General features: G+C 35.9%; 1 protein-coding gene across 1 annotated transcript in view; it reads left to right on the forward strand.

The window, feature by feature from the left end:
* MCCC2 (methylcrotonyl-CoA carboxylase subunit 2) overlaps positions 1 to 13,206 on the forward strand; it is a gene marked incomplete in the record, with an annotated part of 97,316 nt that overhangs the window by 49,196 nt on the left and 34,914 nt on the right. The window contains 1 exon segment of the mRNA XM_074282204.1: positions 5,975 to 6,039. Coding sequence (XP_074138305.1) covers positions 5,975 to 6,039 — 65 coding nt within the window.

Genomic DNA, 13,206 nt, shown 5'->3' on the forward strand with positions numbered 1-13,206 from the left:
TGTTTTTCAATGAGTAAGGGGAGCTGTTAAAGAAAAAGAATTCATTAACTCTTCTTTTATATGAAATAGAGACTTACTGTCCAAATGGAGAAAATTTAGTTATGGTTGAAACCTGATACTTAATTCATCTCATTGGACATAGGCCTGTAATAAGGTTTTTTTCCCCTTAAGGTATTTATTTGATACTGCATTACATGATGCTATGGAAGTCAATATAGTCTAAATACATCAAAACAGATATTTGCTGCACTTATAGTTGACTCATTCTTAAGACTTAATGCAAAGTTTGATAGTGATCTTTTATTTATCTTTTGAATCTCATTAGTTTGAATTTTTTTTGGGGGGGTTATTTAATGTTCCAGAATCTTACCAATGTGGTGGCTTAATTTAATTTGAGATGTAGTTGATTAAAGTAAAGTTTCTTGTCATTATGCTCAAAGTTATTTTTGTAAAGTGTGGGGCCCTTTTATGATATTAAGTCTGGAAAAATGCTGATCATACTATAATGATTGATTGTCTTGTGATAGATTAAAGAATAGTTTGATAAAAGAGCATAAGGGGTAATTTGCAAGAAGTTGCTTGAACTAAAATAAAGGGTCATACCGTCTACTTGCCTATTAGTATTGGATGTATTGTAGGATAGTTGGAGAGGAAAATAACCCAATTATTTTGTTTCCAGAAAATGAATAAATAATGATCCTTTATAAAGTATGTTTCCGGCCAGCAGGTATATATAAAAGGGCTTATGCTTAGAAACAAAATAAGTTTCTTCCTTAACTTTTGGTGATTTTTAAAAATGAAGGATAGGTTTTAAAAATTTGGCTGCTGAGGACAGATGAGCACTTGTTGGAAATTTTGTTGAAAGAAGAAGCACAGTGTGGTTATGGCAAGAGTCCTATGGTTGTGGTTTGTGCTAGAGGACCTTGTGTGGAATGTCCTTAATCATTCCAGGATCTCGTTTTCTAATCTCTAAAAATGACTGCAGGTAGATTTCAAGGATTCCTTTAGATGTCACATGCTGTAATGCTTTCAGTCAACAAGCATTTATTTAGTGCCTACTATGTGTCAAGCTTGGGGATACCACATCAAAAGTGAAACAATGCCTGCCCTTTAGGAGCTTGCATTCTCTCTGGGGAGAAACCTCAAATGCACATAAAAATATATACAAAATGAAGGCCAGGTTATTTGGGAGCAGGTAATGTAGTAGTATGAAAGACTTAAATCATCACTTCAAGAATATTTAGTATGTCTTGTTCTGACTTTGCTTTGTAATGGGCAGAGCAGCTATAGCTGACATGTCTTCAGCATGAACGTGGATTGATTGCCTCTAGTGAAGTGATCTTTAAAGGTAGAAAACTTGGGAAATGAGGGCTCTTGAAGATTAAGAAAACTTGGGCTACATTTTTTAATGATGATTTTATTTTTTAATTTTATTAAAGCTTTTTATTTACCAAACATATACATGGGTAATTTTTCAACATTGACTCTTGCAAATTTTCTGTTCCAAATTTTTTCCTCCTTCCCCTTACCCCCTTCCCAAATGGTAGGTAGTCTAGTACATGTTAAATATGTTAAAATATATGTTAAATCCAATATATTTATACATATTTATACAGTTATCTTGCTGCACAAGAAAAATTGGATCAAGAAGGAAAAAAAAACCTGAGAAAGAAAACAAAATGTAAACAAACATCAACAGAAAAAGTAAAAATGCTATATTGTGTTCCACACTCAGTTCCCACAGGCCTCTCCCTAGGTATAGATGGCTCTCTTCATCACTAAACAGTTGAAACTGGTTTGAATCATCTCATTGTTGAAGAGAGCCATGTCCATCAGAATTGATCATCATATAATCTTGTTACTGTGTATAATGATCTCCTGGTTATTTCACTTAGCATCAGTTCATGTAAGTCTCTCTAGGCCTTTCTGAAATCATCCTGTTGGTTGTTTCTTATAGAACAATAATAATCCATGCATTCATATACCATAATTTATTCAGCCATTCTCCAATTAATGGGTATCCATTTAATTTCCATTTTCTAGCTACTACAAAAAGGGCTGTTGGGCTACATTTTTATAGCTTGGAGTAAGAAGTAAAAAGTATTGGATGGAGAGCCAGGCTTGAAATCCAGGAAGACCTGGATTCTGTAATGTTCAGCAAGTCATTTAACTGTTCAGCACCCTGAGCAGCTTTTGAGATTTATAAACTGTAGAATATTTTCTAGTCTGTATTGGATGGAGAAGTTGACTCACTGAAAATAAGGTTAGGCTAAAACAATCATTGGGGAAATATTACCTGAGGGCCTTGTAGAGGATCTTGGTGACAAATGAAAGAGAAAAATAAAAAAAATAAACTCAGAATCTATTCTTGTATTTTTATTATAGTATTATTTTATTATATTATATTGTATATTGTATTATTTATTTATTTATATTTATTGTATTTTAATTTTTGTTCTTGTATTTTTGTAGTGTTATGGCCATCCCTATTATGGTCTTTTCTGGCCAAAAAATCTGAGACTAAGCCATTCACTCAGGCCAGAAAAATTGAGACAAAAGCATCTTTAAAATACAAAGTTGATCATTTTTAGTTCCTCTAATTGATTTCCATTTCCAAAGGGAATAATGTGAATTAGAACTAGGAAATATCTAAGTTAAATGTAGACAACATTTTAGTACACTAAAATAATCCTACTAATAGGATAATAAAAAAGAAGTTGGTTGCCTTAGCAAGATACTTACCTGATGTTCATGAATGAATGGATTTGAATGCCTTTAGCAATTTATTTGAGGAAAACTATTTTGAAGTGACAGCTCTTTAAGGTCTAACATAGAGATACCTACTTGAGTATTTATTTACTTGGTAGGAGATAAATTTAAGAAATTTAAAGAATTTTCCTTGTTTTTTTATTTTGAATTTTCTGAGGTTTGTGGGGAAGAAAACTAGTGTGTGTCTGCAATTGTATCAGAGTTCATTTGTTATTTTCTATAGCCTATCACCACTGAAAAGTTGCAAAAATTGATAGTGTGAGATTGTAGAGGAATCATTACCTGCTTGTTCTGTTACTTTAAAAGAAAGGGTAGCGGCAGCCAGATGGCACAGTGGATAGAGCACTTCAGAGTCAGGAGGACCTGAATTCAAATCTGGCCTCGGACACTTAATACTTCCTAACTGTGTGACCTTGGGCAAGTCACTTAACCCCAATTGCCCCTGCCCCCCAAAAATAAATAAAAGAAAATAAAAGAAAGAAAGAAAAGAAAGAGTAACTTAACATCTGAATTTTTCACTAAATTTTTTTTTATTAATTGCCAATTTAACAGTCAATAAATGGACATTGTAAAGATGTCAAGAATAGGGAAGAAGATGGTATAAGGCACTGAACTTCTATTACAGGTTTTTTTTAAAAGATATGCATTAAGCTTTATAAAGTAATCATAAAATTATTCAACTTGTCCCCTTTTGTGCTTTTTTTTTTTCCTAATTGCATTTTAAAAATATCTATCACTAACCTGAACTTTTCATTTAGAAGGATAAGTTGTTTTGATTTTTTTTTTCAATTTTAGCTTTCTACCACTTAGTACACAGCAATCTAGAGCATGCTCAATTAATGCTTTTTGGTAGAAAAATGCAGCTTAATCAGATTCCCCCCGCAAATAATAATAATAAAAAAACTATCCTAACAAACTAATATTAGTTGTATGTACAGTGTATCTGATTGTGTTTATTCTTTTTTTTGCTGTTTTAAATAACCACACAACTGTTTAAATTTGTTAGTGTGTAGACTGAATATTGTTTAATAGAGGAAAAATTATTTCCAAATTTCTTGGGAAGATGATTAAGAGCACATTTCTGGAGATACATAATTTCATCCTTCCAGCAGGACTAATGTTTCATTTAAAAAGCTTTTGATGTAGGGATTATTAGAATGTCATTTCTGTGCTAGTATTTCAGATTAATGCTACATTATAATAAAAGCATCCCCTATTTGAAGAGAACAAAGTAATGAGCTGTAAGAAGGACTAATCAATACCAGTTCCTACATGATGGAATTGGCATTTAGAACTAGATGACTTTTCTGCTCATTCCTATTAGTATTTCTCAGACACTAATCAAATAATTTAAAATTTGTTACCTAGCCTTTCTTTTTATTGCCTAGTTCCAATTATTGGAGGATTGAAGTTATAATGGTGAAAATTAATTGATTTCTGTGTAAAGTTTGGCATTTCTCCAACTTTAAGTATTGCTCAGAATGGTGGTCTTTGAAAATGTAAATTTATTATAATCACAGGAGAGTGTTTTTGTTTGTTTTATTTTTTATTTTGATGGGAGGGAGGGTGGGGGGGTACAGGAATGGAGGAAAGGGGAAAGAAATGAGTTTATTGAGGAGATGAAAAGCATTCAATATTATGACTCTTTACAGAAATTTCATGTGATTAAATCTGTTTAATTCAAATGTTACTTTCTGCAGAAAAAAGTTTAGTCAAATAATAAGAATTGAAATGATGGTTTTGGGCACTTGGAGATTGATTTCAAATTGTTTTTAAGCCAAATCTTTGATCAGTGAAGTATTTCATATTGATGAATAGTTTTAGGGTTGTGTAAGTAGAGTCTTAAAAATAGCCAACCATTTTAATTGTGGAATATTTTTGGTTCTGGGAACTTTAGGTGCCTATTCATTATTTCTAATTTTCTGTAAAAGGACAAGGTTGTTAAATGTAAAGAAACCACAGATATGTAGTAGTGATGTAATATGATTTTGTGTTCCCCAGATTTTAGGGGGGCTTCTGTTCTGGCAATAAGTCAGTGATTCTATGTTTTCTACCTTAGGAAACTCCCATGCCCAATCTGTCTGATTCTGACCACTCCTTAGTGAGATAACTTCTGGCCTCAGGAAACTCCCACAGATCAAACTTTCCATACAATAGTGAATAAGACCACTCCCCAGTTTGTTGCTTACTGATGATCTTGTCAGTAATCATCTGGTCCAGAGAACCAAATTCCAGAGATCACTTCTTCCTACCTATGAGCCATAGAATTAGCATATTTATGATTGAAAGCTGGATAAATGTATTTCCTTGCTTCCTTTTCTCTGCTAAATTCCCTTACAATTCAGCCTGCTTTGTAATGGTGTTACTATTGCAATAAAACTTTGCCTCTTGACCAAGGCGATGGGTTTAAACCTGCAAATTCTTTTGAGATACCTCTCAACACCAGTATGGGATATTGACTGACAGACTAACCCTAAAAGGGACTTAATCGCACCCTAAAAAGAGTTAACAAGGGAATCATAGTAGAATAGGTCATAAAAGACCCTTAACAGGGGAAATATAATCTAGGGAGTTGGACATCATAACTTGGCTTTCATATTGGATGCTGAGGAGTTATGATAGTTTTGTCAATGCAAAGAATTTAGCTAAGAATTCTGCCAAAGACCTCCACCTGGGATGGATTATTATAAAAGATCCACTTGAATAGAGGACCTAATCAGATTTTTTTAAAAGTCCACTTTAGGCCCAAATGATTTTATCAGTGTTCCTCCCTGCTTTCCTCAAGGAATAATGAAGCTTCCAGATCACATACAGTAATTCAGCTTTCTCTGCCAGTGCCCACCTGGCTACTTATCATCAGATTTATGAATCTGATTCATGTTGGGAAAGATGTACTGTGGTCTTCCAGGCAGAATTGCCTTTAAACATCTTTGATTAGATGGTTGTTTATTTTATGCTGGCTCTTCAGAGGAGAAAATTTGTAGTCTCTGTCTAGTAACCTTTTCCATTTTTCAAAGACTTATCTTTTCCCAGGATTGATGTATATACTTTGGGATTCTTCAGCCTGTGGGAAGGAGGATAATAGGTATAATTAAATTAGAGCATAGTTATCTTAGGAGAACATTGTGTATCCTTATTCAATGGCAAAATCTTTCACTAAAGATGAAATATTATCTATTCATATACTAATTCTTTCCTCTTGTAGGTTAAAGCAGCAACTGGTGAAGAGGTGTCAGCTGAGGACCTTGGAGGTGCTGACCTGCATTGCAGGTAAAATTGAGAACACATTAAAAAAAAAGCATCCCAACTAAGTGCTAGCATTGTGAAAACAGATGGCCCCTTTTGTCTGTGTCTAAAGCCAATTCCTGCTATTAGAGCTGCATTCCTAAGAAAATCAGCCTGATTACTATAGCCTGGTGGGGAAAGAGAGGCAGAATCCTCTTACTGTTGAAGAGTATAAGTTCAGGTCCAGGTCTGGTAACACAGATCCTATAAATCAGGTCCAATAAACTCTCTCCTATTGCTGATGCACTTGGTTTTTAGAAGGTGAGGGAATGAAACTGGGAAGATAAACAATGAATTATTTTTAATTGGTGAGTTTTTGGTTTTTGAGAAATAGTAACTTCATGTGTGTAGAGTTTTGGACATCTGGCTTTTAAGGGAAACTACTTCAAATTTATTTATCATTCATTGAGCCCTTGTTACATGTGTAGCACTTTTATTAGGGGCTCTGGGAGCTTCAAAAGAAACTGAGAAAGTTGTCTCCACTTGAATTTGTGAGTGAATTAGGTAGATAATATGTACATAAATATCTGAAACAGTGAAAGAAAAGTTACAAAGCAACTGATATCTTTGGGACCTAAAAAGCCACCTAAAGGTCTACACCTCACTTTTCCAAATAGCTAAAATTCATAGGTTGGACTAGATAATATATGTATAAGTATGTGATATGTTACAAAATGGTGCTGAAGGAACTGTCTGGCATAAGCTAGAGTGAGGAACTGATCACAGTTGAGTCAGGTTAATCACAGAAGGTTTCTTGAAAGAGGTTTAATCTTGAAAAAACCTTAAAGGGATGAGTGCATTGTTTTGGTGGGGTGAAAAGAGAATGGCTTGTTAAAAAGCCAGCTTGTTGGAAACACACTTGACACTGAATTTCAGATATCAAGAGAAGTTTATTTTAAAGAAGTACAGAGGATTGAATGTTTCTGTCCAGAACCTGGTTCTGTTGTCCTTTAAGAAGAGGGAGCACTGGATACAGAAGCAAGATACACTTTATGCTGTTCATCGCAGTCCCTTTCCTTCAGAGAATTGGTCAGTTCCCTTCTGGGTACAATCTTCCTTATTTGTCCCTTACATGTTGTATGCTCCTAGGCATGTTCCCCTTCCCTGTTAAACATCCCATGTTCTGTTAATGAGGCTTTAATTTTATGCAGGTTGTCAGCTACTATGCATGAGGTTTATTAACCAAGCTCAGTTAAAATTTTAGCTTTCCTAGGGCATAAATCCAGGTTATTTGCACTCAGCCAGCACCTGCTGTTTCTTCTGTTGATTTAAACCATTCTTTAATTCTCTTCAGCTGGGATGTACTGACCCTAAAGCTTACAGAAAACTGTGGCAATGGAAAGGGAAGCTGTAAGGCTCTGAAACTTTTCAACTGTGGAAACTAAACCTTACTTCTCATAAACTGAACAAAAGCATTAAGACAGGAAAGAGCAAAAAATATGTGGGGTGAACTGGTCAGGATGACCAAGCTTATGGCTCATTATAACTGATCCTTCTATAAATAGCATTGTAGGGTTTGCAAAGTGCTTTATAATTATTAACTTTTGGAGTGCTACTATAGGTGATTTTTATCTTAATTTTACAAATGAAGAATGGGGAGTTGGAGAAGTTGAATGATTTTGCTGTATCAAGATTTATCAGAGACTAAATTTGAATCCATCTCTTCTATTCCAAGTATAGTGCTTTATCCATCATGCCAGACTGTATCCCTAAGAGATAATTTATGAGAATAAGAAAACTTAGAAGTTAAAAAGGGTCTCAGAAACCATGTAGTCCAACCTAACCCTGAACCAGAATGGCTTCTGCCATATATTCAATAAATATTCACCTGGCCTTTACTTTAGAGCTTGGTGAGGAGGAAGGACTGTGTCCTAAGGAAATGGACTCCTTTTGGGTAGCTTTAATTATTTTTCTTTTAAATTGCTTTGTTGATATTGTTCTTTTTTTCCTTTTCTATATCATTATCACTTCTCAGTGTCTCTTTGTACTTTCCTTGTATTTTATCCTAGAAGTAAGACTAAGCTCCTTGAATTTTTTGATTGGGGAAGAGACATGGGCAGATCTGTACTTTAGGAATATCATTCTAGCATGACTGATATATGGATTGGAGACGGAAGAGACTGAAAGATTGGAAACTAATTAGGCAATTAGAGTAGTCCAGGTGAGAAGAGAGAGAGCCTAAACTGTGGTGGTAGTGATGAGGAATAAACTGAAGTTCTAAACCGAGATGGGTCAGTTCCTTTTCTCCTTCTCAAAGTAATCAAGGGCTGGGTTGGTAACAAATGAATTTGCTACTCAATGCTGTATGGAAACAAAGTCTTTATTGATAGTAAAGGGATAGACAGTCATTTGGCCTTCAGGAAGACCAAACTGCTTGCAAGGGGACGTCAGTTGATGGGCATTGGCTGGTATACCTCAAATGCAAAGATTTCATTTTTTAACCTAGAGTTATCAAAAACTAGAGTTATCAAAACATTGTTTGCACAGAGATGTATCCAAGAGGTTCCGGAGATATTTGTCAATAATACAAGAATTCTCTGTTGTTGTAAATAATACAGGAATTCTCTGTTGTTATTTCCTTCAGTCTCTCCCCAGATAGGAATTTCAGATCATTAGAATGGGGGCTGAAAACCGAAACTAGCCCAAAGGAAGTTGGAGATTAAACAAGGAATATCAAAGGGGGCTACCGCCCCCAACAGTAATTGTATGACTGAAGAGATAGGAATTGAATGCAAGAGACATTATAGAGTAGGTATTCTTAACCTTTTTTATTTTTGAATAAAATAAAATTTTATATTTTAGCTTATGGACTCTGTCTCAGAATAATTTTTGTACCTAAATTCATAAGTGATAGAAATTTGTCCTTTGTTCCTGAAGATGATCAAGGCATGAGGAAGGTGAGGCCATGATATGCAAGTGAATTGGATTTGAGTGAGGGAGGGCAGTGCAAAGTCACCAATCTTACTTTCTCCTCCAAAACCAATTAGATTCAGTGGCTAAATACAGATCAGTATCACTGGAAATGGCCCTGGATGCAGTGGATGACTAGTGGTGACTTTGACCTTTTTAAGATTGGGGTCTTTAACAAGTCTCAGTTTGGTTGAAGCTATTGCCCATTCAGTGATTAGACATAGATAAGAAAGAAATGGGGCATAGAATGGTCTTTTTATTTAATTTAAAAGGGGGAAAAAAGCAATCAATCTGGGAAGGAAGGCCCTTAAGATTTCTGGCCCAAACAGAAACAATTGATATTTGCATTTACTCAGAGGCATGGTGGGGTGGCAGTAGGAGGTGGCAATAGGCTTGATTTAGGACCTTTTGTTGGCCAATCATTGAGAATCAATTATTTGCATTTAAGGTAAGGTCCTTGAGAAGGAAATACAACTTGTGTACCCCAAGATATTTTGTAAGGTTTTAGTCACCCACAGGAAGGGAAAGGAAAGAAAAAGAGAGAGACAGAGATAGAAAGACAGAGAGAGACAGAGAACCCCATCTGAATTCACATACCTCCCTCTAATTTCTTTTCATAGAGGAAGAGTCAATATGTGTGGAAGATGATAAAAAAGGAAGAGTTGGGGATGATTCTGGGATTGTGAACATGAATTCAAGAAAGATGGTGATGTGCTCAGTAGAAATAGAGAGGTTAGAAAGGAGGGGGGTAATGTTTTTGGGGAAAAGATAATGCCTTTAGGACATCTAGTAGGCATTTGGTGATGTGTACCAGGTGTTGCACCAGAGAGAGAATAGAGCTGCATGTTTTGATCTGGTGGTCATCTGCTTAGCAGTAATAGGTAACCCCTTGGGAATTGATAAAATCACTCAAGATGGAAAGTGCAAAGAGAAGGTTAGACCAAGCCCTTGGGTACACTGCCCATTGGGTGATGACTAGAACTGCAAGAGACCTGAGAGGTCATCAAGTCCAGGCTCCTCCTTTGACAGATGAGGAAATTGAGATTCTAAGAAATTATGTCACTTGGCAGAGTTGGGACTTGAATTTAGGTTCTTTGACTTACAGGTCTATCATCTATTCCACTATAACATTGAGATAGAGTGGTGAGACAAGGAGAAGAGCTGTGAGAGAACAGAACTCAGGCCAGACAGTTCCAGAGGGATGGAATGATCAGCAGTGTCACTGCTACACAGTGGTCAAGAAGGAGCAGTGCTCACCTTGGAGAGAGCAGTTTTATTTGAAGGATATCAGAAGGTAGATTGAAAGGGATTAAGAAGTGAAAATGAGGTGAAAAAGCTGAGACTACAAATGATAGGCATCTTTATTAAGATGTTGGTGAGTCCATCTTTCATTAAGGTGTCAAATTTTCTCAAAGTGCTGATCTGATGTTACTCTCTTATGTAAGTTCCAGTGGTTCCCTCTCGCCTTCAGGTTCAAATAGAAAATCCTATGTTTCATGTTCAAAACCTTTTATAATCTGGCCCCATCCTGTCTTTCCAGATTTATACCTTATTCACCCTTAGTTCCAATGACATTGACTTCCTTGCTGTTTCCTACACAAGACACACTATATCCTTTCTCTAAGTATTTTAAGTGACTCCTCTCCATGCTTGGAATTCATTCTTTTCTTACTTCTGCCTCCTGACTTCCCCAGCTTCTTCCATATCCCAACTTAGATGCCACTTTTTGTAAGAGGCCATTTCTACAAATAGATCTAAATTAAATTGTTTATTATGGCTCTTATTAGTTTGTTAGCTTCTTGAAAATGAGGACTATCTTTTGCCTTTCTTTTTATCTTCAATGCTTGGCACAGTGTCTGTCACATAGTAAGTGCTTATAAATGCTTACTGACTGAAAGGAAGAATGATGATAGCTTGAGAGATTAATTAGAATAAAATGAAGGGTTTTTTTAAGGATGGGGAAGAGATAAGTATATTATAAGCAATGGGAATAAGACAATGGAGAAAGAGAGATTGAAGAAGCAATTGAAAATTAGGCAAAGAGGACAAAATCCCAAAGGCAGTATGTGAGAGGAGATAAAATTAGGAGTACAAGAAAGCTTGGTTTTTACAAGTAGAAAAACTATCTCTAAGATTGGAGCAAAAGAGTAGAGAATAGGGAGTAATGGGGAGGTGATTTTCTTTTCATTGAAATATTTGTGTATTTATTTTTGATGAGGCAATTAGGGTTAAGTAACTTGACAAGGGTCACACAGCTAATAAGTGTTAAGTCATTTGAGGCTAGAATTTAATTCAGGTTCTTCTGACTTCAGGACCCATGCCCTAGCCACTGCACCATCTAGCTGTCCTCAGTGATATATTTAATGAGATTCTCTGCTGAGAGAAAATGATGGGGAGCTTGAATCAAGAAGAAGAGGTTTGGAATAGATACGAAGAGAAGAGGCATAGCAGTGAAGGCCAAGTTAAGATTATAGAACATAAATCAGAAGATGAGAGAGCATAAATCAAGAAATCACAAAAAACAGAAAATAAAAATTTTCAGTGAACTTAGCACAGATATGACTCCCTCTATTAGTGGATAAAAGGAGCAATATAACACTAAAATTTGGAAAGAAATGAGGGACAGTAGGAAAAAAGTAAAGGAAAATTAACTTGAATTCGTTAGCTATAGGGTCAAAAAGTGAGGCCAGAGCAGAGATGATGGCCTGGGAAATCAGAGAGGGATATAATGACTGGAGATTGCAATGACTACTCCATGCACTGATGACAGTGCATTGTAAAGACTAGATTAGGATGGTGGTGGGGAATATACAGGGAATAGTGGAAGGACAGATGGTTATGATCAGACAGGGGAATATAATTATGTGTAGTGGAAGTTGGAACATGTTTGTTGTGCTTAGATTAAGGGCATTATCATTCCTGTTTGGAACTGCATCCTAGTGAAAATATATTACTGAAAGCAAGTTTGTATTTGAAGGGCATCATAATGTAAATTGAAGTCTCTAGTTATAAGAGTGTGATTGCATAACACCTTGAGAAAAGATAAAGAATGATCTAAAAGACCAATAGAGAGTAGCTACTAGGATATAGTAGTATATCTAAATGGAGTGAAGCTCAGAGCAGGAGAGATTCCAGAGTGATGGTGGGAAGCTGGGAGAATCTGAAAATAGTAGTGAGATGCAAGTAGAACGTCACATCTTCCTCCTGGTTTGGTGTGTTGAGAGGCATCTTTGAAGGTCTACTCAGTGGCCAGGGATACATCATTTTATGGGCACAGGGTGGGGAATAGAAGCTAAGTTTCCTCAATTGCAAGGAGATGGTAGGATCTTTAGAATGACATGTTGAATATGAAGGACAGTTTGTTACCTGAAGAATGTGGGTTCTATAAGACATAGTGCAAGAAAGGTAGTGTGAGATGGGGACATGGGAGAAGATGGGTGACTGCATGAGTATGAGTGCTAGCTAGAAAGTGATAGCCAGAAAAAGGAATTTCCTTTTAAATATAATAAATATAAAAATAAATAAAATAAATAAAAAATAAAAAGGTTTTATTTAGCACTTGGCAATCACTATCCTAAGTATTGGGGATATAAACAGAAAAACAAGACAGCACTTGTTCTCAGGGAGTGTATAATCTAATTGAGGGATTCAGTACATAAAAAAGAGCTAATTTCTGAGCTAGATAGAAAGGGCCAGAAGGCCTAAAGAGGACAAGGTGCCAAGGCCCAGGAGTCCTAAGGGCATATTAGTAGGACAGATGACAGTTCTCCTGTGTTTGGAGGGCATTTAAGGAGATGACATAATAAGTCTAGGAGGCATTGGTTACAATGACAGGGCAAGTGGTGATGCCTGTTTGGTTCTCCATCTTACTTTAAGAACTAGAATTTTTAACTACCAGGCTCATCCAAATGGCCTGGGATTTGGAAGAGGGGTAGAGAAAAAGAAAAATGTTCCACTGGTCACATAGCTTCCTTAGGGTTAGTTTTATGAATCAAAGGGATTTTGAGTGCAATAGGACAATAAGTAGATTGTCACATCCTTTTGCAATAGCAATAATACTGTTGATTTGATTGTCACTCCATGACCAAGAGATAGAAGAGTGGTATTTAGGGAACCCATAGAGCAAGGCAAAGATATGAAACCATTCAAGTAAAAGGGATGCTTGTGGTTAAGGTATTTATTCTGTGGTCATTATCCAGATTAGTTGCATTACGGCTCAATGGATTATGGAATATATTATCT

Source organism: Sminthopsis crassicaudata, chromosome 1, assembly GCF_048593235.1.
Source record: "Sminthopsis crassicaudata isolate SCR6 chromosome 1, ASM4859323v1, whole genome shotgun sequence".
In the NCBI taxonomy this organism is placed as follows: Eukaryota; Metazoa; Chordata; class Mammalia; order Dasyuromorphia; family Dasyuridae; genus Sminthopsis; species Sminthopsis crassicaudata.